The 22,612-nt window shown below is 43.2% G+C and overlaps 1 protein-coding gene across 10 annotated transcripts in view; it reads right to left on the bottom strand.

Moving 5' to 3' along the window:
* The window catches only part of LOC102687983 (unc-80 homolog, NALCN channel complex subunit), a 69,441-nt gene that overhangs the window by 7,575 nt on the left and 39,254 nt on the right, over positions 1 to 22,612 (bottom strand). For 4 of the 10 annotated variants that reach the window (XM_069196396.1, XM_069196391.1, XM_069196394.1 and 1 more), the window contains 28 exons: positions 20,859 to 20,891; positions 18,934 to 19,120; positions 18,369 to 18,500; positions 17,568 to 17,711; positions 17,321 to 17,421; positions 16,472 to 16,558; positions 16,014 to 16,197; positions 15,398 to 15,492; positions 14,546 to 14,635; positions 14,190 to 14,291; positions 13,557 to 13,737; positions 12,681 to 12,946; positions 12,204 to 12,338; positions 11,713 to 11,851; positions 11,405 to 11,501; positions 10,745 to 10,915; positions 9,421 to 9,513; positions 8,157 to 8,375; positions 7,456 to 7,656; positions 7,038 to 7,161; positions 5,873 to 5,998; positions 5,386 to 5,509; positions 4,863 to 5,069; positions 4,563 to 4,747; positions 4,041 to 4,206; positions 3,171 to 3,350; positions 1,802 to 1,949; positions 319 to 375 (listed from right to left, as the gene is read on the bottom strand). In XM_069196396.1, coding sequence (XP_069052497.1) covers positions 319 to 375; positions 1,802 to 1,949; positions 3,171 to 3,350; positions 4,041 to 4,206; positions 4,563 to 4,747; positions 4,863 to 5,069; positions 5,386 to 5,509; positions 5,873 to 5,998; positions 7,038 to 7,161; positions 7,456 to 7,656; positions 8,157 to 8,375; positions 9,421 to 9,513; positions 10,745 to 10,915; positions 11,405 to 11,501; positions 11,713 to 11,851; positions 12,204 to 12,338; positions 12,681 to 12,946; positions 13,557 to 13,737; positions 14,190 to 14,291; positions 14,546 to 14,635; positions 15,398 to 15,492; positions 16,014 to 16,197; positions 16,472 to 16,558; positions 17,321 to 17,421; positions 17,568 to 17,711; positions 18,369 to 18,500; positions 18,934 to 19,120; positions 20,859 to 20,891 — 3,974 coding nt within the window. The remainder of the gene's footprint in view (positions 1 to 318; positions 376 to 1,801; positions 1,950 to 3,170; positions 3,351 to 4,040; positions 4,207 to 4,562; positions 4,748 to 4,862; positions 5,070 to 5,385; positions 5,510 to 5,872; positions 5,999 to 7,037; positions 7,162 to 7,455; positions 7,657 to 8,156; positions 8,376 to 9,420; positions 9,514 to 10,744; positions 10,916 to 11,404; positions 11,502 to 11,712; positions 11,852 to 12,203; positions 12,339 to 12,680; positions 12,947 to 13,556; positions 13,738 to 14,189; positions 14,292 to 14,545; positions 14,636 to 15,397; positions 15,493 to 16,013; positions 16,198 to 16,471; positions 16,559 to 17,320; positions 17,422 to 17,567; positions 17,712 to 18,368; positions 18,501 to 18,933; positions 19,121 to 20,858; positions 20,892 to 22,612) is intronic. The other 6 variants (XM_069196393.1, XM_069196398.1, XM_069196392.1 and 3 more) reach the window with 5 other exon arrangements.

Raw genomic sequence — 22,612 nt, 5'->3', positions numbered from 1 at the left:
TGCAATGGAGCATTGCACACAGCAACACGTCAGGAAAAGATCTCCCTGCTAATCTCAACCCACACGATTAAGGCACAGCAAATGGTTGGGATGGTGTCAGTTCTTTGTTGGAGTTTAGAAAAGGAAACAAAAAGAACAACTATAAATTACAAACCAAATAAAAAATGCACTGCATCTATAAAGAACAAACAGGAAACTGCAGGGGGGCTTTTGACTGGATGTGATGGGCGGAGACAGAGTGAGTGGAGGAGAAGGTGCTGGGAGTAGTTCCCAGCACAGACACTGACAGACACAGGTAGCTCGGCTGTGACACTGTACCTAGACAGGTTAATCTCTGCCATCATCCCCTGGGACTCATCTAGCACATTGGGTTCACTGTAGAGGGGCAGGGAGATGAGGATTTAGGGAAAAATGAGAAGCATGCAGTTTTCTCAGCTGTTCACTCATGTCCTCCTAAGCAAAATAGCGCCACCGTGTGGATAAGGTCTGGATCTGCAGGGTCTTTTAAAACAAAATTTCCAATTCCAATTTACTTACTATTCCGTTTTTTTTTATTTAGAGAGCTTTTCAAATATCCAGTATTTATTTGCAGTTCTTTCTAAATGAAACCCAACTGTGGGCAAAGTGATTTATTTGTTCACTATAGAGCACTATTTTCTTTTGCACACTTGTCAATGTTTTCTGGAACCTTGCTTCTACTCTTAAGAATATTTTAAAATGATAAAGAATCTCACCTCATTGTTTTGTCAGATTTTCACTGTGGACTGATCTGACCAATAAAAAATGCAGAAAGATAATGGATAGATTTGAATAGCTGAATAGATTTGATTAGAGCAAACTCAATGGCTATTGTGACCATGATGTTTGCAAAGACACCAAACACACAGACCTCCTCCACATGGGATGACTTCTTCATACCACCTGCTAACTGTGACCCCTGCTGAGATAATATGCACCATATCGTATAAATTAGGAGATCACAAAGTACATATACTGCATAGCCAGCATTATAAGATACTCATTCCATGATGGCAGTTGCACATAGCAACCTATAATTGTTCAAATATAGTATTTAAAAGACTGTTGAAGGTTACACCGAGGGTCAAAGCCAAACAAGCCATACACAAATTCATACTGTCTCTGCAGTCTTATCAGGCGAGCATTTCTCTTTTCTTCATTAGATAAATGATATCAACTGGAGTGACGTGAAGTGAAATTCAGCAGTCCATTACTATGGGGAGGGGAGTCAGCTTTGTTTTCCTGCTACACAGGATTTCTTGCTGTGCTCAATACAATAATGTATGTTTTTTTACACAAAGGGCTGTGGGAGTCTGGAACAAGCTACCCACTCTTTCCAGAAATGGCTGGATTAGATCCTCAGATCAATTGGCTACTAACATCCAAACGTAGGATGTTTGGATTTTATTTATTCTTGGGCTTTCACATGTTTAACGATCCTAACAAGCCCTTTTGGCTGCAAATCCTTTTTCAGAGGATTTAACAATTCCTTTTTACATTATTATTTCATATGCACATTTCCAGTGTTGAATTATTACTTGATGCAAATTCAAACACTGCCTGTGCACTTACACAGACTTATCTCCGGTTATTTAGGTCTTTGATGTCCTCAGTACTGTTCATAATATTTCTTTAAAACAACCAGTAACAATAATAGACAGTGGAGAGCTTGGCTAGAAATGAAGAAAAGTAAAATAGGAGACAACTGTCTTATAAAACAAACATATTATAAGGGGGAGGATGCTAAAAAAGCTGCTTTATTGAAGTGGAAGAAGATACGTACCTCTGACTGGGCAGCATAGTGCTTAAGCCTGGCTCAGTGGGTGGAGTGGAGACACTGGTCACATGGCTGGAGAAGCGACGATGGCCAATCACATTAGCCAGGTAGGCATCATGCTCACTGGCCACACTAGGAACACTCACAGAGTCATCTGAAGAAACAGCACAGAACCACAGAGACAGAGACGGAGAGAGACATATAGGGGGTGTCACAATAGCATAAGGTCAGAGAAAGAGAGGCAAAGACAGAAAGAGGAACATAGGATGAATCAGAGATACAGTATGGAAAAAATGTGTGACAATAAGAAATAGACAACAAATGAAGAGAAAGGTGGAGAGAAGAGAAGTTATAGGAATCCCCTGTCAGACAAATGCAGCATATTGGAATTTTAAAGCCTAGAATTAGCCTGTATTCTAGCATTATAGAAGGACACTAACAAGGAGATAATGGAACCCTCATGTTGTTTTTTCATGTTTACCCAGAATCCTATATAGATAAACTAGCTTTTCATAAAGTGCCTTACTGTATATAAACCATTAGTATGATTCAGTCATCATAAATAAGCAATAAAATGTAAGTGTCTAGGTATATGGACTACAGGGGATAAACGAAAATGAAAACTTGAAAATACTATTCTTTACATGAAGTAGGCTCAACAGACCAAATTTATTTCTTCTTTCTCTGTGTAGAATTAACCCGTGTTTCTTATTTAACTACATACCATTTCATACAACAGATGAATACCTAATACATATAGATTAAATTTGTGTTTCATGAGTGACAGTATATTGTATACTACTAACTTGAAGTATGCTGTAGAGAACACATCACATTCACTATGACAAAAATGAGCTTCCTAGAAACACAAATCTGTTGGCCTTCTGATTTTCCACACCAGTGCCTGATTTGCTGTTCTTCCCTTAGAGGGCAGGCAATCAGCCCAATATTTGGTCCAATATGGTGAATATTTCTTTTGTTTACATGTTAGTACAGGGAGGGCAGCCCAGAGAGTACAGGAAAAATGGAAGGAGAACTGTGAAAAAATCATATACATTGAAAAGGTCCAGATATGTTTGCAAGTATGGAATAAGGAAGAAAGGAAAACATTTAAAAAATGCCAGGAACATCTTTTCTTGTACAAGTAACTTTAAAAACACTTCCAAATAGTCGTCAATTAGCTAATAAGTTAACTCATAGCTGATACATTATAGGGACTCTAATCAGCAACACTGAAGCAAGGGCTGGAATCAGCTTTAGGCAGGCGGGAAGACAAGGCCATTCTGTCAGAATTAGGCCCTAGAGTCACCAACAGTGGGGAAATAAAGCGGAGGAATTTGCTGCGCGGAGGAAAGGAGAAACAGAGGAGTCTAACTCTCTTCATCGTCCTCGTCGGTGCGGCTGAGCGTGTCCTGAGAGGCCTGGTGCGAGGGCTGGCTGTCCTGCTCCCAGACGGTGCCGGTGCCCGTGTTGGAACGGGACATGGTGGCCAGGCTGAGGCGGTAGGCCGACGTGGAGGTGCCCACTGTGCTTATGGAGGTCTTGCCCTGGTAGGCTGAGGAGAAACAGAAAGCGGGAGCGTTAATGATTTGTGCTCTAAAAACATAAGTCAGGTTTAGGGAAAAGGCAAGCTTTCTGGTAAGAGAACATCTAGGTTTACCCCATAGCTTTATACTGAGGTGAAGGGTTTGTTGTGTTAGATAGGTGGCAGAGATCACACAGTGTCATAGTGTTGAAAGAAACGTTATTAAACACTTACTACAAGAGGCTGTATATGGGATCTCTCTTCCAATTTCCTTTCTAACCTTGAGTATATCTGCATGCTCACTGTGAAAAGAGCTGCTCTGAGTATGGTGGCTCATTAAGTATTAACATTAACATGTGTTCTGCAGGTTGGAGGTGGGGTTGAGATTACATACAAATTTAAGTTTAGGAATAGGAGAATGGTTAGCTTAGGGGTGGATGTTGGATGTGAGGATTTCTGTATACTACATTGATTTATGAGTAATGAAAAATAATAAACGTTGAAGAAACAAAAGTATAAATGAATAGATCCCAAGCTGGCATTCTAATATAAGGTTAATCTCAAATGAGAAGCTGTCAGGCTTTGATAACGCTATGAAGTCTGTCACGATGCTTTCATAATGATGATTTGATCAGACTCTTAAAACAAACAAACAAAAAAATACATCAATCCTTCTAAACAGAATCTGCCTTCACCCTTCCCCTAGCAGGGCTGTCTCACCCGAGCCGCTGTGAACGGCCTCCTTCAGGATCTTCAGCTCGTTGTTGAACTCGGCTATCAGGGAGCTCTTGCACAGAGGCCGCGGGATGAAGCGGCGCTCTAGCTGGTCGGCAATGTGGTGCCGGGCCGTGATTTCCTCCTGGCTCTCCGCCGGCTGGGTCAGTAACTGGGGGGGGCGGAGAAACACCGGCGAGGCTCAGGCGGGGGACTCGAGAGAAAGGGCAGAGGCATGGGGAGAGAAACACAGCAGCTGGGAGAGGGCTCACAAGGTCTCACGGCCATGGGACCGCCGTGTAAGTGTACGTTCAGGTTCACGTCAAGAGCAAAATTCAACAGAGAAGCCATGTCACAGAGCCTTAAAAGCTGCGTGTTTGGTTGTTCATTAAAGAAATCATATGTTCTTTTTCAGCTTTTAAAGGGAAGACATTCCTCTTCAAGCTCTTTTGTTACTGGAAAGCAACACACGTTACACCCCGGGGCTCCACCATCCAGCTCCCATAAGAGGCTGAGGGAGGCGCTCACCTTGCACTGAATAAAGGGGCGCAGCAGGACAAAGATGGGGATCCTGGTCCGGACGATGAAATCGATGAAATCCCAGAGAGCCAGGCCTCCCACCTTGCGCAGCGCCATTTCCTTCACCTGCAGGCTGAGCCGGTACCACTGATTGCCTAGCTGGCGCTCGAAACACACCAGCACCACCTTCAGAGCTGAGACACAGAGAGACTGACGTTCACACAGGTAACAACACTCCACATTAACACTTCTCATTTCCTCAGCTCCTCCAGTCTCTCCCCACGAGGCTTAGGGGTCCTCTGCTCGTACCCAGATAGGCTGCCTGGCTAGTAGACTCAGCCAGCCCTTCTCTTCGCAGGTCCTTGCCAGTGTCTCCAGGAGTGGAGCAGTGTGCTGGGGAGCTCTCCAGCATGAAGTTCTTGCTCCGGGAGGTGCTGATGATGCGAGGGGGCAGCAGGATGTTGATGACAGTCTGCAGCAACAGGAACACTTCTGGCTGCTCCAGGTGTGGGCTGTCTGTAGGACATACACATGCAGAGTGGGCAGGGAGCTGTCACGTGCAAACCAAAATACTGTTTTGTACAGGCAAACGCATACAACTCACATGTCATGATGAAGACACACGAACATTGCATGCAGACAGACATGCATAAACGAAAAGATATAGACTCAGAGACGGCTACAAATACATCTGTTCCATCAAATAGACACCACTGATATACACTGAACTGGTCTTGTGAGTGATGTGTATACCACAGGTATATAAATCTTCATTACAGCCGCATTCACAATAGTAACAGACCCATGTAGAAGGCCCGGCTGTCAGACTGACCTTTACTCCCTGACCCCACCGTCAGAACGAATGGAATCAATAAGTTCAGAAGCATCCCCTCTCGCCTCTCCTGATTGGTGAATGGGGAGATCACATGACTAAGAGGGAAGTCATCTTTCAAAGCCTGTCAATGAATTCAAACAGGTCGATCTGTTAGAGGAGCCTCGCATAAGGAAGAAAAATGTGTTATCTTCAATGGAGAATGTGTATTACACTGTAGGAAAAGCGAAGTAGGAGTATAACCAGAAGACACTGCTTCTTAAACTTGCAAACAGGGATGCTTTTCTCAGAAGTAGTAAACAGCAAATCAATGTGTAAGCTGGGTTGCGAAGATATACAGTAGGTATCCCAGCATCTTGAGAAATAAATGACTAATTAAGTTTCTTTCCTATTTAATTCTGCTTATTTTCATCCAGTGTATGACAAATTGCCTATGTTATTGAAGACTGATCGCTTCAGGACTGACGACTGGGTGAATGGTAATTACCTGTATCTGCAGAGCCACGAGTCTGACCACAGCAGTGCTGAAGGGGAGTGGGGGGGACAGATAAGGGCTCAGGTGGAGCAGAGGTAAGCCGTCAGCTACACTGGAGGGTCCAACCACTCCCATCACCTGCAAATAACACCAACAAACCACCTGAGAGAGCATTGAAAGAGCTCAGCCCCATAGCATCTGGAAACACTGAAAATTCAGCATTAAGTCTGAATCTAGTATCTTACAATTATAATAGGTATAACAGCAATTACACATCTCCTGCTTTCACATGCAAATTGATGTGTATTTTAAAAATTAGCCCATCGCATATTCAACATTTGGGTATTTGTCCTGACTAGATGCTAAATAGTTCTGTGTCTATCACATAGGTATACTTTTTCATATGTAATTACAAAGTTTCTCTGTGATTATAAATCTTACCTTTAATAATGAATTATTTCAAATTGTTTTTGAATACATACAAGTAAAAGAGAAGCATGAGTTTTTTCCCTGTATATGATGTTCTTTTGATAGCATTGATTTACCACAAGACCTGCTGCCCCCTGTTTTCCTTAAAATGCCTTGGATTAAGGGTGACCTTCTATAGTTTATTTCCCGCATTTACATTTAGAAAATGGTTTGGACTGAATGGCATCACTTTAATGGCAATTAAACAGTCACTATTTTTACCGTGACATTTTCTGTAACATTTGATTACCTAAAGGGGCTTTGGGCAGCTTGGTTTGGCTTTTACAAAGTATGATGTCTTTCTTTCTCAAAGTGTTCCTTCGCAAATCAACCAAAAGTGGTGAATTGACTTTATATATGTCAAGGTTAAACACTGGGGGATGTAGTGAATCTAATTTTGCAACATTCTAAGAAAATCACAAATATACCTCTTTTTAAGGTAAAGGTTAGTGCTATGCTGAAGGCTACCTTACAGTCTTGTCATTGGATACAAGAGAATGCTAATAAAAGCATTAAGAGGATTTGGCGTCCTCTAGTGGCAGATCACCTGCTACTGCGATCCCTGAATAGACTAGCCTGCCACATTGTAACTCTGGGTTTTGCCCAGAAGCTGCTGGTGATACCAAAGTACACCAGTTTTCCCCATCAGCCTATACAGTATGTAGATCGGAGGATGTGGAAAGGCCTCCAGTGCTCCTGTCTCCCTTACCAGATTGACGCAGACGTTGATGAGCGAGCGGAGATGAGGCAGGAAGGAGATGATTGGCTGTCGCTGGAGGGTCAGGCAGATGCCTTCGATCAGGCTGCTGGCAGCTTCCCACTCCACCTGCCGTCTGGAAAGGGGATAATCATGAGAGGGCTGAGAGACGTCAAAGTATAGGCTTGGCTCCTCTCAGATGCCATCTTTTCAATAAACACAGGGTTCCCAAAGAATTTTACAGCACTGTTCCCCGTTTCCCACAACAAATTATAAAAAGAACATGGAAATGTATAAGGGAATAGGTATGAATAAGAGACATCTTTTTTCCTTAAACATTTACCCCAGGTCTGCTGGAAAATGAGCTGGGAGTTGACCCTGGAGCTGGGGACAGTTAACTAGATCAGTCCTCGGCTCCGAGAGGAGATACCTCAGCGTGGGCATCTTGTGGATCTTGTTGAACATGCGGTCCAGCCTCTTCAGGATGAGGATCAGGGCAGGCCGCACGGCCTCAGTGGTCCAGTCGGTAATGGGCAGCATCTCCATGATGTACCGTCTAAGACCGCGGCTCTCCATGGTCAGCGTGTCATAGGGTGCCAGCTTCAGCAGGGAATGGGCGATCTCTGCCAGCCTATAACATCGCACACACACTCTGGGCATGTCAGGGCACTATAGCAATACAGGTGCTAAATATACAGTATATTTCATAATCCACCTATCCATTTTCAGCCCTTTTGTCCTGGTTGATAATATGCTCTTAACATCTTTTCATCCTTCAGCCTATTTTCTCTTGCTTTATCCCTATCAGCTTGGCTATACCAGTCCTCTCCTATCCCAGGATCACCATACGATCTTCCCCTCTCTGTGAGTCCTTTATTGTGGCTGAAAGATGCTGATGCACTGAATTCCAGACTCTCCAGCATGAACACATACATGGCTGAAGTATGGACTGGCCCTCAGGTATTGATCTAGATGGGACTATGGACCTGTGGGTGAAGATACGATGGCAGAATGAATGAAGACAGAGAATGAAGACAGGGGCTGTGCTCAGCGCTGTGTGGGGGACGCAGGAGTCGCGTACGCCCCAGGGGAGCCGGACAGAGCTGGACGGACACGGAGCGCGCGCCGGACCTCATGTGCGACTTGATGTCGAGCAGCTCCAGCGCGGTGACCCGCAGCTCTCCCGCCACGTTCTGGAGGATCTTGAGCCGCGGGCCGCAGTGCTTGTAGAACTCGGTGCAGATGTTGAGCAGGGACTCCCGCGGGCGGCGGAACTCTTCCCGCGCAAGGCGCTCGTCCAGCTCCTCGCGGGGCATGCCCTGCCCCTCCTCCAGCAAGTGCAGGTTATCCCTGAGAGACAGTCAGCCACAGAGTCAGTCACAGCACTGCAAAACACTACAGTGGACAGACCTTGTACATATTACACTTACAATACAGATATACTTCTATAAGATATCCTAATAAGATACCATCCCATAATACAGATGTAAATAAACTGAAACTTCAATTAAATCTAGAAACATGAGCTGTGCTTCTTCCCAGGACTGCTGCAAGATCTACACCCATGTGAAAACTCATCCTTTTATTTTTGAAAGCTGGTTCTTGTTCTGAGAGATGACACCCTCTGTTTTTTTCTTGACACAGGTCTCAATGGCAACGATCTTCCACTTGTTTTATATACAGCTACAACAATAGGTAACTAGCTGCGAATGTTCATTACTGACAGACCACTGTATGCTTACTCTGTTTCTGCATCAACTGCAGGATTTATAATCTCCCAAAAGTGCCACCCTTCCAAAACGGGACTCCAAATTTTCCCAGATTTCTTAGGTTGCATTGTGTCCTGTGATTTTGTGGGGAACAACCTCCTCGGAAATCTCAATGTTCTGTGATCTCTGGCTCTGAACAAACTCACAACCTCATTTGTTTCCTTCCTGTGACCAGTCCCGATAGTAGTTGACAGTTCTGGGTAAAAATCCTGTTTTAAATGTAATCTGTTACTCTTGCAAATTAAAGGGCCTACTTTTTAAAAATGATAGGCCAGAGGAGAATACTTTCAAAAAGCCATCCATTACAATAATCTATGTAATATGAATATATGTACAATGTAAAATAATATATGACCTCTTAAAAGCAATTTCCCCTGATTGAACAGACAACAGGTAGAGTAATTTAAATTAAAAATAAAGAGAGTCTAATTGACTACATAGAGGTAATAGAATTAAATATGTTTTATTTATGTTTTATTTATCTCACCAGATTAAGGTACATTACTTATTTAAGTATTTTATTGTCATGCCAGGGGGCTGCAGAGTGTTTAGGACATTGGTGAACTCGTTATTTCCCTTTTAATCCAGATCCCCAGAGACGGGCTCTTCAGTCCTTCCTCACACACCTGGTGTTTCCTCCTCCGGGCATGGTGTGGTTGGCAGTGGTTGCCCCCTTGTGACCCTGGTCACAGCGACTCATCTGTGGGGCCGTCATGGGCCTGTGGGGTCAGACAGACGCCTTATAACTCAAAGCAGTTTGAAAAATCTCAGATTACAGATGGATAAATAATCATTTGTGACCTATTAAATACAGTTTTAGTATGTAAAAATGCTAAACCACACGAGACTGGAACAATCTTTTAAAAATGACATTGCAAGGGTTGCAGTATGATGTAAGAGAGTTGGATAGCAATGTATTCAGGTGCCCTTGAACTTCGGGTGTCAGCAATGCAGTCTTTATTTTATACACTACCCTCCATGAAAAGGCACGGACTCAATGTCAAGATTCATTGAGACAGTGAGCATACAGCACAAGAATAATGAAATTCAATGAGCAATCAAACAGGAGAAAGTAGTTTATAGTGTAGTTTGTGTCTACAGCTGGGGAGGTGTGTCTGACCTGGAGACACTGTACAGCAGAGTGTGTCTACAGCTGGTGAGGTGTGTCTGACCCGGTGACACTGTACAGCAGAGTCTTTCTACAGCTGGGGAGGTGTGTCTGACCTGGAGACACTGTACAGCAGAGTCTGTCTACAGCTGGAGAGGTGTGTCTGACCTGGAGACACTGTACAGCAGAGTCTGTCTACAGCTGGAGAGGTGTGTCTGACCTGGAGACACTGTACAGCAGAGTCTGTCTACAGCTGGAGAGGTGTGTCTGACCTGGAGACACTGTACAGCAGAGTCTGTCTACAGCTGGAGAGGTTTGTCTGACCCAGAGACACTGTACAGCAGAGTCTGTCTACAGCTGGGGTGGTGTGTCTGACCTGGAGACACTGTACAGCAGAGTCTGTCTACAGCTGGGGTGGTGTGTCTGACCTGGAGACACTGTACAGCAGAGTCTGTCTACAGCTGGAGAGGTGTGTCTGACCCAGAGACACTGTACAGCAGAGTCTGTCTACAGCTGGAGAGGTGTGTCTGACCCAGAGACACTGTACAGCAGAGTCTGTCTACAGCTGGGGAGGTGTGTCTGACCTGGAGACACTGTACAGCAGAGTCTGTCTACAGCTGGAGAGGTGTGTCTGACCCGGAGACACTGTACAGCAGAGTCTGTCTACAGCTGGGGAGGGGAGTCTGACCCGGAGACACTGTACAGCAGTCTGTCTACAGCTGGGGAGGTGTGTCTGACCTGGAGACACTGTACAGCAGAGTCTTTCTACAGCTGAGGAGGTGAGTCTGACCCGGAGACACTGTACAGCAGAGTCTGTCTACAGCTATAGAAGTTTGTCTGACCTGGTGAGGGCCTCCACACTGTACAGCAGGGCTTGCAGAGAGGTGGCCAGGGCAGCAATGGCGGCGATCTCATCTCGGGCTGCAGAAGCTGACTCCAGGGCCTCTGTCTGCTTCTTCAGCTTCTGCAGGAAACACGGCACCAGCGCTTCCAGCACCATCAGCATCTGTAGGCTGGGACATGGACATGTGTAAAGCCTCCTTCCATGCACACACTCTCTCACACCACACTGAGAGGCAGAAAGGCTCACTCCAGGAGCAAGGCAGTGTCATAGGGAACAGGTATGGTGCTCTAGATGCCGGAATAATATTGTGGGTTCAAATCACAACTGGAGCACAGCTGTAAATACACTTGAGTAAGGAGCTTCACACTGATTGCCCTGGTAAAGTGCCAAGCTGTACAAATGGAGCATTTGGCATTGGATAAGCGATATATTTTAATTACAACACACAAGCTAACCTGTTCAGCCTCAAAACACACCTGTTGCTACTCAGTTACTAATAGCTTTCTTCATATTTCTTAATTAAAAAATGACCTGTTTTTTTTTTAACGTGCTTCTAGGCATTAAGGCAATATGGTCTTGGAGAATATCATATCGATTTTTTGCATTATTAACTTATTCATACTCTGTAAAAGTCTTATAGTTCTACTGCAAACTCTACCTTCGGAAGGACTCTGGTGCATAGGCCACTACAGTCACACACAGCTTGATGGCCTCGCTGATAGAAAAGGCCAGATCTTCATTCCCATAGCAAAAGTCTGCAAGGTGATGAAATGATTAAATATTAAAATTATTACATATTTTGCAGGCATGGAGTTTGAGTTAATTAATTACCATTAAACTAGTAAAGTTTAATTTTAAGCAATTTAGCCATATACTGAGTCATCAACTAAAATATAGTAAATAATATTGATGTTTTAAACCAATTCAATTCACAGTGTCCATGGCTACAGGGACTGACACAGTCACCTAGGGAGCGAAGGGGCTTCTCTGCCTTGACCAGCTCCAGCGCCTCCAGAGTGTCAGGGGTCTCTCCCTCCAGGGACACCAGCAGGTCGAACAGACACTGTTCCGACACCCCCTTTGTCAGCCCACTGCTGGTACAGCTCTATGAAAAATACACACTTGAACAGTAACATCTCTAGACGGTCAACACACTCTTATCCCATGTGGGACATACTATAGATACAATATATAATACTGCTGCCTTCCTTGTCTTGCACATTATAAAATGTAACAGTATAACACTACAATATGGTAGAAAAAGCTTCATGCAATGTAACACTATGAATGTCATTAAGTCTTTTGTTTGTCTTTAGTTAAGGAATCAGAATCACCCTCTATATTTCTACAGGAAAACGGGGGGTTTCCCTTTTCCCTTGCTCTTTTCCACTTGACCCCAGCCGTAAGTGAAGGGCTGAGGTGCAGCTGTGTTTGTGAGTTTGTGCCCACTGTCTTACCGTGAACTCCAGCAGGGGCGCCACGCTGGCGAAGAGCTGCAGGATGAAGGGCTTGCGATGCAGGATGTAGAACTGCCGGCAGCAGAACTCAATGGCCTGGCGCAACAGGGGGTTGCTCTCATAATCAGCGTATGCCTGGCAGAGAAAAGCAGAGAGCCTTTTTCAGTGAACTGACTCAGGATGCTAAGCACACTCTTGTTACGGTGTGGGACTGAAGGATGTGGAGACATTTTAGCAGATCCTCCTACATTAATATATTACAGACAACAAGGAATGATCATTAGGTTCAGAGAGTTCTGTACCTAATGCAGAAAGAAACATGAAAAACACTTTGTTTTTTACGTTATCTATAATGGCCATTTCTAAAAAGACTATTCAGTAATCAAACACCAAATATCAAGAGAATATGTCTTCCAAATTTGAGTTCACTCCATAAATACTTATAAATACCAACAGCAGCTCCATGCCAGTGCCTACCTGCAGCATGGTGGGCAGGATCCACTGGTACCCGCTTAGGGAGAAGAGATGGTTGAAGTGCACAGCCGTGTTGATCGCAGTTGCAGTATACTGCCTAAGGAGGGCGCTGTCCTCAGGGTGCAGAAGTAGGGCACCATTGAACACATTGAGGAAAAGCATGATCTCATCCCCCCAGGGGTACTCGCTGGGCATGCCCAAGAACATCTCCTCCAGCAGCTTGATCCACAGGACCTTGTGGAGAGTGTCCAGACCAAAGAGCTCCTTGCCTGGGTAACACATTTAGTTTGGGGACTGAATGTACAGTATTTGAAAGCTTCTTGCTCATGTATTTGTGGATTTCCGAAGGGCTACAGACACACCAAAGTGATGGAAAGTATGATATACTGAAATGAATCCAATGCAAACTTCTTTGTAACCATAATAAAGTTTTCCACTTCAGAAAGGCTGCTGATAGAAAGGAGATGTTGCAGAACCTACCTGACCCAACCACTGCAGAGTAACTCCACTTTGGCAGGATGTAGAACTAGAGTCATTCTGCTCTCTTGATTAATGCAAGATGGGATCATTATTTGTGTGCCTCAATGAAGAACATTGCTTGCACAGGCACTACTCTTATTACTGGTTCTAATCTATCAGCGGGGTTTTCATGTCCATGTCATCTAATGACACAAATAATCATAATTATAAGACGTTTCCCTTCTATATGTGAATTACTTGGATAACGACCTGCTTTACTGATGTCTCCCTCTCTCTCAGGCTTCCATGAAGACAACTCAGAAATATTTTCTGTCTGCCCCCCCTTAAAGAAATGAGCTAATCTGTGCACTCTTCTTCCAGATGTTTTGAGCTTCTACTTAATGGAACTCGGGAAAGTACCTTGTGGCTCGCTGAAAAGGGAGAACTCAGCATCAATGGCATTCCGTGGGAAGGAGGGTAACCGGAGAAGGTCCTCCTGCAGCAGGGAGACGTGGGATTGTTTGTGCACGGCAGGCATGTGTTGGGTGAGGGATATTAAGAACAGCACACGCCCCACTTCCTCCAGCTTCCGGGAAAACACCTGGGGAGAAGAATTGCCAGAGAAGGGATTGACAGAGGTAGAGAACATTTTCTCTGCGCAGTAAAGAGCATTGCTAACAAGTTCACTGACCTCCTTGTACACCATCCTTGAATGGAATGTAAAACTGAGAGTTACTCGTGTATTTCCATTACAAGTTGCACTACCTGCAGCAGTGTACGGCCAAATGACAACTTTCAGAAAAGGAGAACCTCCTTTATATCAAAGGTTGTGAGTGTTTGCTGTAATCTAGCCACATTTTTGCTTCTTGAACTCCTTCAAGAAACTGTTTGACAAGATTCTTGGAAAATTGCTTCTAAAATTGCTTCCTTGCATCAGTCATTTTGTTGTGTTCCAATATTAGAATATGCAGTTCATGACAGTTTTAGATGTTTGTTAGTGCTGTGTTGGTCAGTTTCCACACTGTAGTGTTGTAACCTAATATAAACCATCACCTGTTTCTGGATCAGCTCCTGGCCTTTCTCTGGAAGCATGTGCACCAGGTTGAGCTGGGGAGACACAGATCTGCGGAAGGGATAAATGTCGCGCACATATGTCTGCAGAAGAGAAAAGACACCAGGCATTGAAAAGGGCAAATCCTACAATCTTCTTTCTTAATGCTGTTGCAATCAGAAACAGGGATGTGAATTTTCAAGCAGTACATAACTCAAGCCACATGGGAGAACCAACACAAGCTAATTCGTTTTAATAAAACATGTCAATGACAATATACTTTATATGAATTCTATAAATTCCATTAAAGAAAAACAAAAATTATTTGTAGATTGACTTCTTTCCAGCAACCAGGTACCTTGGAATAATGAATGAGGTTCCAGCGCTTATCCATGAGAAAGTAGTGTGCAGAACGGGCCTCAGGGATATTGAAGAACTCCAGACATTCCTGAAAGGAGCAAGACAGCCGTATTACTACTCAGAAACAGTTTATGGGCACCTTGAACTAGGATATAATCTACACAGTTTTCCCCCAAAGACCTGAGGATGAGTCAGTCTTAATCAGGGGAGATTAAAAGGGATTTTCCAACTAGAAACAAATGAGCAATAAAACAAAAAAAAAACCTTAAACAGAACCAAGGCCTCTGTACGTAAAGGCAAGACAGAGAGCTGAAAAATGATGCCAATGACTGGGCTTGGAGGGTTGAACGATGGCATGGCAATTAGCTCCTTGTGTCCTGTGTTTAATGTGGAGCTTGCGTGATCTCTACTGTCACATTCATTGGGTTTTCAAGCTACAGTCCAAAAAGATGCTGGCTACTTTAATTGGAATTTTTAATTTCTCCCCGTGTGCTGGTGTGCGTGTTCGTGTGTGCTTAAAATGGCTTCTCCTCTAGAGTGCAGCTTGATCCCTGTGCTAGCAGGATAGGCTCTTGGAGCTCCAGGCGTCATTGAGCTTGGCCACAAGGGGGGGTACGGAGCTGCTGGTTTAATGGGGATGAAGCAATGAGATATTACAAGCATTAAAGCCAGGGAGAAAGAAACAAAAATGATTTTCGTCTTCAAAGAATTGCTGGATTACACGATGCTCTGGGTCCACAGAGATGAAGGGCTTGCCTGTCAGCTGCCAGCCCAAAGTTAAACTGGCTGCTGCATCCACCAGTCAACCCAACCAAAACCCAAGCAGTCACACAATGTTGTGTTGTGGTACCTTGAGCAGGGCTTCGAACTGCGTGTCCTCGTGCACAGGCAGCTGTGTGGGAATGTCACACTCGTTCTGGCCGTGCACCACCAGCGTCTTGGTCCCTGGAGCCACAACACACCCAGTTAAAGCATTCATGGCCCAGCCATCATTTGCACTGACCTCTGGGGTCGCCTTGTGAAATCACCAGACTGAAGGTTCTATAGTCACTGAGTATTTCTGCAACAGCAGGACACTGTACACCTCTCCTCAAACTCTCCCACTGAGTTCACTGAGATCACTGGATTACACTGGGCGACACAGAAAGGACTTTATTCACTTTGCATTTGCAGCTACAGTCAATGGGAAACAGACAGACATTACACCATTGTTTTTGACCATAGACTGCAAGTCAAATTAAAAAATCTTATGACCAAATAGAACTTTGTTTCATTGTTATGTCTGGATATCTTACATGTTAAAGACATCATGGTTTCAGTGCAGCCTTAAATTTTCCTATATCATACATATTTTTTCATGGTCTGCATCATGCCTTTGAGCTTTTCCATGCATTTACTAGTGATCCAGCTCTGTGCTTCAGTCTCAGTTCAGTCTCACTGTGCTTTAGTCTTTCTGAAGGCCATACCTGGCATAGAGGCTGTGACCAGGAGCTTGACCTCACACTGCTCCTTCTTCATGGTCTGTTTGAGGTCCTTAAAGAACAGTCCTTCTACATAGCCGACTACCTCCCACAGGAAGGTCAGTGTGGCTGAGATGGCATCCATTCCCCATTCACAGGGTGTGCGCACAAAGTACATGATCAACCCCACCTGCAACACAGACAGGGATAAAGACAGCAGAGGTGCTGGGAAATGCATTGCAAAACAGTAGGAAAATACATCAATAAGCTTGATTGTCTTGTATGCAACACAGAAGAACACAAAAATTACATTCTCTTTAAAATACAAACTGAAAGTCTCTTCCACTGAATCGTTATGCAGTCTTCTCTTCTAAAATGGACTGTTAATCACACAGTGCACTGCATTTTTGAGTTTCCGTATGACTGCAAGCCAGCTGAAGGACAGCACGCCTCACCAGACTCACCAGGTAGTTGAAGAGGATGTGGGACGTCTGTGCAGGCAGATCTCCAATGTTCAGCAGCAGCTTCCTTAGCATGTACATCAGTTCATCCTGAAACATATCATGGGAAAAGCTGGAAGAATCCATAGCAATTTCATCTCTTTTTCACAAAAATACAGAAGTGCTTCTACCATGCCAGGATTTTCTCAAGATACATTTGCACCTTTAGGATTTTACAATTGTTTTAATAAAAATTTATTTTTATGATCTTTATTATGGTGATTTAAACTGCCCAATGTCCTTTTCATAAAATGCTACACTGCCAATAACATTCTTAATTTGAGGCAGATATACATTGATTAATACCCCTTCAATGCTTCTAAACAAAACATTCTCAAGCGAGGAGCAACAATACATACTGATCACATTTCTTCTGAGAGTAATTCCTTCCCCATTTTTTTAATGACCGACTTATTTTTGTGTAATCTTCTCTATTCTCATGCAGGTTTTGACTTCACACCTTTCTTCACCCCTCTCCACTTTGCACTTCCTGAGTGGTCTCTCTGACTCTCCTGCCTCCTCCCCAATCCCAGCTTTTGTTCTTCTGTGCTATTTAATCTTTGCTATCTGCCGTGTCTTTCTCACACCTGAAGAAGGCTTCACAGCCGAAACGTTGTGTTTTCTCTCTTCTCTTTTCAGCATGGAATAAACCTATTACTTGTTCCTTTGCAGACTTTGCATGCTGACGCAGCTACCCACCTGAACTACTTCTGTGAGTAATGATGTAAATCTTTCAATGCAATACATATACAGTATGATGTTATAAAGATATAAAGATGTGTTTGGAAAAAGAGTGAGGTCCTTCTGTCTCACCTGTCTGTTGCTTACAGTAAGTTTCTCTAGGAAGTGTCTGAGGACCAGAGCAGGGTCTTCGATCAGGCAGTTCCACAGCACCTGCTGAGCCACAGCACTCACTGCAACACAGAACAGATACAGAGCCCTTAGCACTCTGCTGCTGCTAACAGAATACACAGGTACTCATGCAAGACAGATGGGAGCTGAAACACAGACAGATGGAGCTGAAACACCAAGGTTAAAATGAGTCCAGAATCAGTCCCACCTGCCACTCCATCCTCCCGCACTTCCCCGTCCTCCATGAGGTGGACAATGGGCAGCACCGCTGCACAGATGCATGCTGGGAACACGGCCTGTGGCGGCTGCAGCACATGGTGGGTTGGTGTGTGCTCTGTTGCATTTTCCTCGTCTGAGCACAAAACACACAAACAGAACCAAAGATGCAATTAGCAATACAAGGTATTTGGTCTTCTATACTTAAACTGTAAATATTTTTGGATTTTGTTTGGACTGTTAATTCGACAGCTATGTATGAGTTCTAGACAGTACAGACAGAACTTTGAGTTCATTCAGGAGAGTTTATCAATACTTTAGCAGGAAGTCACTTATTCTGGGAAGGTTTGAGGCGAGCTGGAGCTTATCTCAGAAAAACTGATACAAGGATTTAGAGCACACAATTGCTCTTCCACTGCACTGTGGAAACCAGACTATTTCAGGGCCACAGAAACAGGGAAAATTTAGAATAGCCAATCAAACCTAGCCAAGATGTCCTGGTGGGACAATGGAAGAATTTAAAGCATTGGCAAACATCACACAAATAGATACCTGAGACCAGAACCCTGGATTCTGGACCTGGCTGCCACTCTTTCTTCCATTCTGGAGAATTATATTAAGAACTTACTGTATGAAAAATAAAACCTTTTAACTTTTAGTTACCTTTTAGTCACTTACTCTGAAATGGATAAAATAATAGCATTTCAGGATTGGAAGTGTAAAGCAATTGTGCGCTTGTGAGACACTTGAAAAGACAGGCACACCGGTGGGATGGGGGGGGGATCAAGCTGACCTTCGGCACTTGTGGCAGAGCGCACAGACCACATCGAGCCCCTCCGAAAAGAATAATTCCTGTGGGAGTTGCTGGAGGCGCAGGAGGGACTGACAGACAGGCGGCGGGAGGCCAGGTTGGTGACTTCTTCTGCTGACAGGGAACAACAGACACATGACATCAATCCCCAGAACAGAAACAGATGTACGTGTTCCTGGTGGACGACTACACATAAATATTCAAAGATATATTGTTAAGACCAGATGTTGGACCTATCAAACACTCTCTCGCAATAAAGAATTAATCTTGGTTGGATTAAACTACCGGGTCCGAGATGGTGGGATTCTGAGATGGTGCGATGACACAGTACATGGGAAAAGGGCTGGTTTTAATGGCCTAAGCCTTAACCTTTAGCTCTCATAGGACATGTTATTTTGATAATATTTCACAATTTTGTAAGAATTGTATGATAAAAGAATTCGGCCTGCTCGTCAAGTGTTATATCAGTGAAGTGCCGATGATTTGGAATGGAATCTAGACAAGGCTGATGGGGGACATGAAGCTTAGCAGCATGCTGGCAGCCCACCTTCCTCCTCCTGCTCAGGCGGGGGGCTACAGGTGGGCTCATAGCAGGCCTCCTGAGTGATGGGGATGGCTGTGATGATGCTGGCCTCGCGGCCCAGGCGCCGCTTCTCCTCCTCCTGCTGCAGGTTCTTCAGGATGTGCTCGGCGCGCTGGTGGGAGCGGGACACTGCCCGTGCTGAGAATGACTTCTGCACAGGGACAAAGCAAGGCAGGGCGGGGCTCCGATGAGGAGCCAGACTCTGGAACGGTAACCGGACTAGGGAGCAAACTACGGACCACAGCTTAAAGTCAAATTCAGCAACAAATGACTCAACGCTCAAAACAGGGAAGGAGCCTCCTTCACATACTCCTTCGCTGCAGACTAGCCAAGCTCTCCATCCAATTTGCCTTATAAAGTAGCCTGCAGAGAGCTGATCTAGGGGTGTGTAGTGCCCTGGGCGATTCATATCCCAGTCAGAGAGTCTTGTTACATGCACTATAGCACTATAACCTTTGTTAATAAGGTATAAATGTATTGTAAGTAAGGCATTAAAATACAATTTAAGGAATAAAAACAACTAAACATACATAGTGATGTTTTTTGAATGGTAGGCTTTGAATGTGGGGGATTATGCATGAAAGATATTCTTAATTGCCTAATTAAAACTCCTCTTCAAGCGTTTACACTTTGAATATGCTGTTTTTTTGCAGCAGTGAACCACTGTTTAATAGCTCTATCTCCTGGGCTGGATTACTGAAAACCTCAGAACATCTAACAATAAGGAAGTTTACCAATAATAAAAAGGGAACAGCCCAACATTAACTTAGAAAAACAGGAGACAATCTGATTTCTGAGCAAAGTCTTTGAGCATTTCTAGAAACTAGCAATGCGCTATCCTGCCTGTGGGAATCTCACTGGACTCCCAGTTATTGAGGGTCTGTGTGAATTGCAATTCAAATCAAGGAATATATTCCTTATTACAAAGGAAAGTATAATAAATATCCTAGATTTAATATAATATTGAATACATATTTAAATATATAGTATTATAATAAAACGTTTATTAGAATTGCTGGAGATGAATATGTCAAAACATCTGAAGTTATATGTCTGCTATAAGAAGGAAAGTTTCCATACATAATTGAATTTTGATCCCACATGTGTTAATAGTATTTTATTAAATACTGTATAAAGAGTGGGCAGGTCTGAATCATGTTTGGGTCTACATTCTTCTTCAGCTATGCGTAAGGAAAATCTTTCCTAAGATAACAAGGGGAACTGATCTGTAAAATATCATTTAAAAAAGAATTAAATAGCCCATTTACTTCAAGTGTGTTACACATCATACAATTATTCTGCTCACAGATGTCACAGCTGAAAACACATTTTACCAGAATTAACACAAGGTGAAGTATCAGATTGTTATATGCTTTCGTTAGCAGACAGCGGGTTTCACAGGAATGAGCCACAAGAGGAGGAAAATGAAATGATATTTAAACACAGACTTCAGACGTTGCACAAAAATGTTGATGTCCCTTATAAAAGTTTCCCATGACAATATGCAAGGCACTTCACCATGCTATTACCATGCAATTCCCATGCTTTACTGTGGATTACCATGCATTTCCATACCTCTTTATGCTTTACCATGCTTGACTGGGCCCTGCCATGCTTCCACCACAGTAAAACCACAGCATACTTTTAGAAGGGAAAATTGTTGAATGCTCACTGCTAAACTATTCCTACTATTAACTGTATTTCAACATTATGTTTAATTTTAGTCTTGGGTTCCAATCATAGTTTTATTTCATGTTCAAAGGGAAAGCTAGAACAGACAGTGTGAATATCTCAGTGATGTGATTAAAAAGACATTCCTTTGTTAATAAATGATCTCAGGAAACTGGGTGCATGTCCAAACAAGCATTGGTATAAAAAGCCCAACTTACTATTGTAAATACTGACTGAATTAATGTTGGAGACTACAAAAAAAACAAAACAAATCAATGATAAGGTATGTTAGTGGTAACGTACATATCTCCTGCTAGGAAAAATAAACAACAGATCACTTGTGTGAGTACCATGAAGTACAGTACAGCACTATGATCCACACCTGTGGCATAAAGAACAGCAGCTCATGAAAACAAACAGCCATGCAGCCTTTCACCAGAACCACAATAGTGGTTTCTGGGACCGAGCCTTAGCATCCCAGCCAGAAATTAAGCACCACAGCAAAAAGGCAGGTGCGTGCACAACAATCGCAAACATTTTCAGCTTTTATCTTCTCCAGAACTGCTGAATAACAGAGACTGAAAAAGGATTGCTCCCAAACCAATGCTATTCTAAGTGTTTATTAAGTATTGTAGTGTCAGAAACTAGAGAAGGAGGCAATTCCCTCTTCACAGGGCATGCATGACCACACAAACACTGAATTTATTGCTTAATGTCTTATGGACATTTTGTCCAGGGTGTTGTAACTTAATTGAGTTCTTAACAGTGCTTAACACTGTTAAGATGATGTTCAAAAAATAAATGCAACAAAAGTTGTGTCTGTGGTCTCTCCTTATCAGCTCAGCAAATGCATCCGCCTTGATTTGAATATTGATGGTCCTGGAATCTGTCCCAGGACTCAGGTCAGGAATCTTGGTGTAAATGTTGGACCGACCCCTGTGTATGAAGCTATTGTATGTTCACAATATTGAAAAGATGTCTTATTTTCATCTTCATAACATTTCTCATATTTGTTCTCACCCGATCAGATGCAGAAAAGCTGAAGGACGTTTGTCTTTGCTAAATGATAGTTCTCACCTTAGCTGCTTTCTGTGGCAGAGATGGATGTGGTAGGCACTATAGCATTGAGCTGCATTGTTAGCTTCTTCTTTCTAGCCTTTCTGGATATCATTTAAATGGATAACTAAATCCACATAGATGTCTACTGTACTGTGATGTCTACTCTATACTGTGGATCCGTATAGAGATGGACAGTAAAGATGTAGAGTAGTGGTGCTGATGCAGTCAAGTACTTATTGCAGCAGTCTGAATGTAGTTTGGAAATCTATTGGATGGAAATTTTGAGGGGTACCACTGTTATCAGGGGAATGGAGATTGGAGGGGGCACGTTACGCTTGTATTACAATGTTTTTTTAAAAAATGGTCAAGAAGGGAGAAATTCTCTGTTTACGTTGCACCCATGCTTTCATAGCAGAAAAAAACAACTGTATGACTGTAGGCATCCATTTAAATAAACTAAAAAGGCTCAATACTTTCAGCTTGTCAGTGTAGGACATTCCTTTAAGCCCTGGACTGCGTCTGTGCTCTTCTTTGGACTGATTCTAGAACAGTAATATGTTTTATATCACATAGTGACCAAAGTGGTACACAATGATCTAATTGAGGGCTTAATAGTGTATTATATAATTTAAACATAATATCCCTTGATTTGAATTCTAACTTGTGACTATCCTAACAAATTATTTGAACTTATTATTGCATTCCCATATTTATTTAGAAAATGAAATTGAGCAGTTGTCCCAGTACAGATCCCTGTGGTGCTCCACTAATTACATCATGGCAAAATGTAATGTAATGTACAAAAAAGTATGCAACATAAGGAATGTGTCCACACCCCGTAGGCATACAGCAAACAGTAGATAAATACAAATTTAGCCCAGCATTTCCTAAGACTCTGACTTTAGCAGTTCCT

The sequence above is a fragment of the Lepisosteus oculatus genome, chromosome 12 (assembly GCF_040954835.1).
Source record: "Lepisosteus oculatus isolate fLepOcu1 chromosome 12, fLepOcu1.hap2, whole genome shotgun sequence".
NCBI lineage: Eukaryota > Metazoa > Chordata > Actinopteri > Semionotiformes > Lepisosteidae > Lepisosteus > Lepisosteus oculatus.
This window is presented reverse-complemented; position numbering and strand designations above follow the sequence as displayed.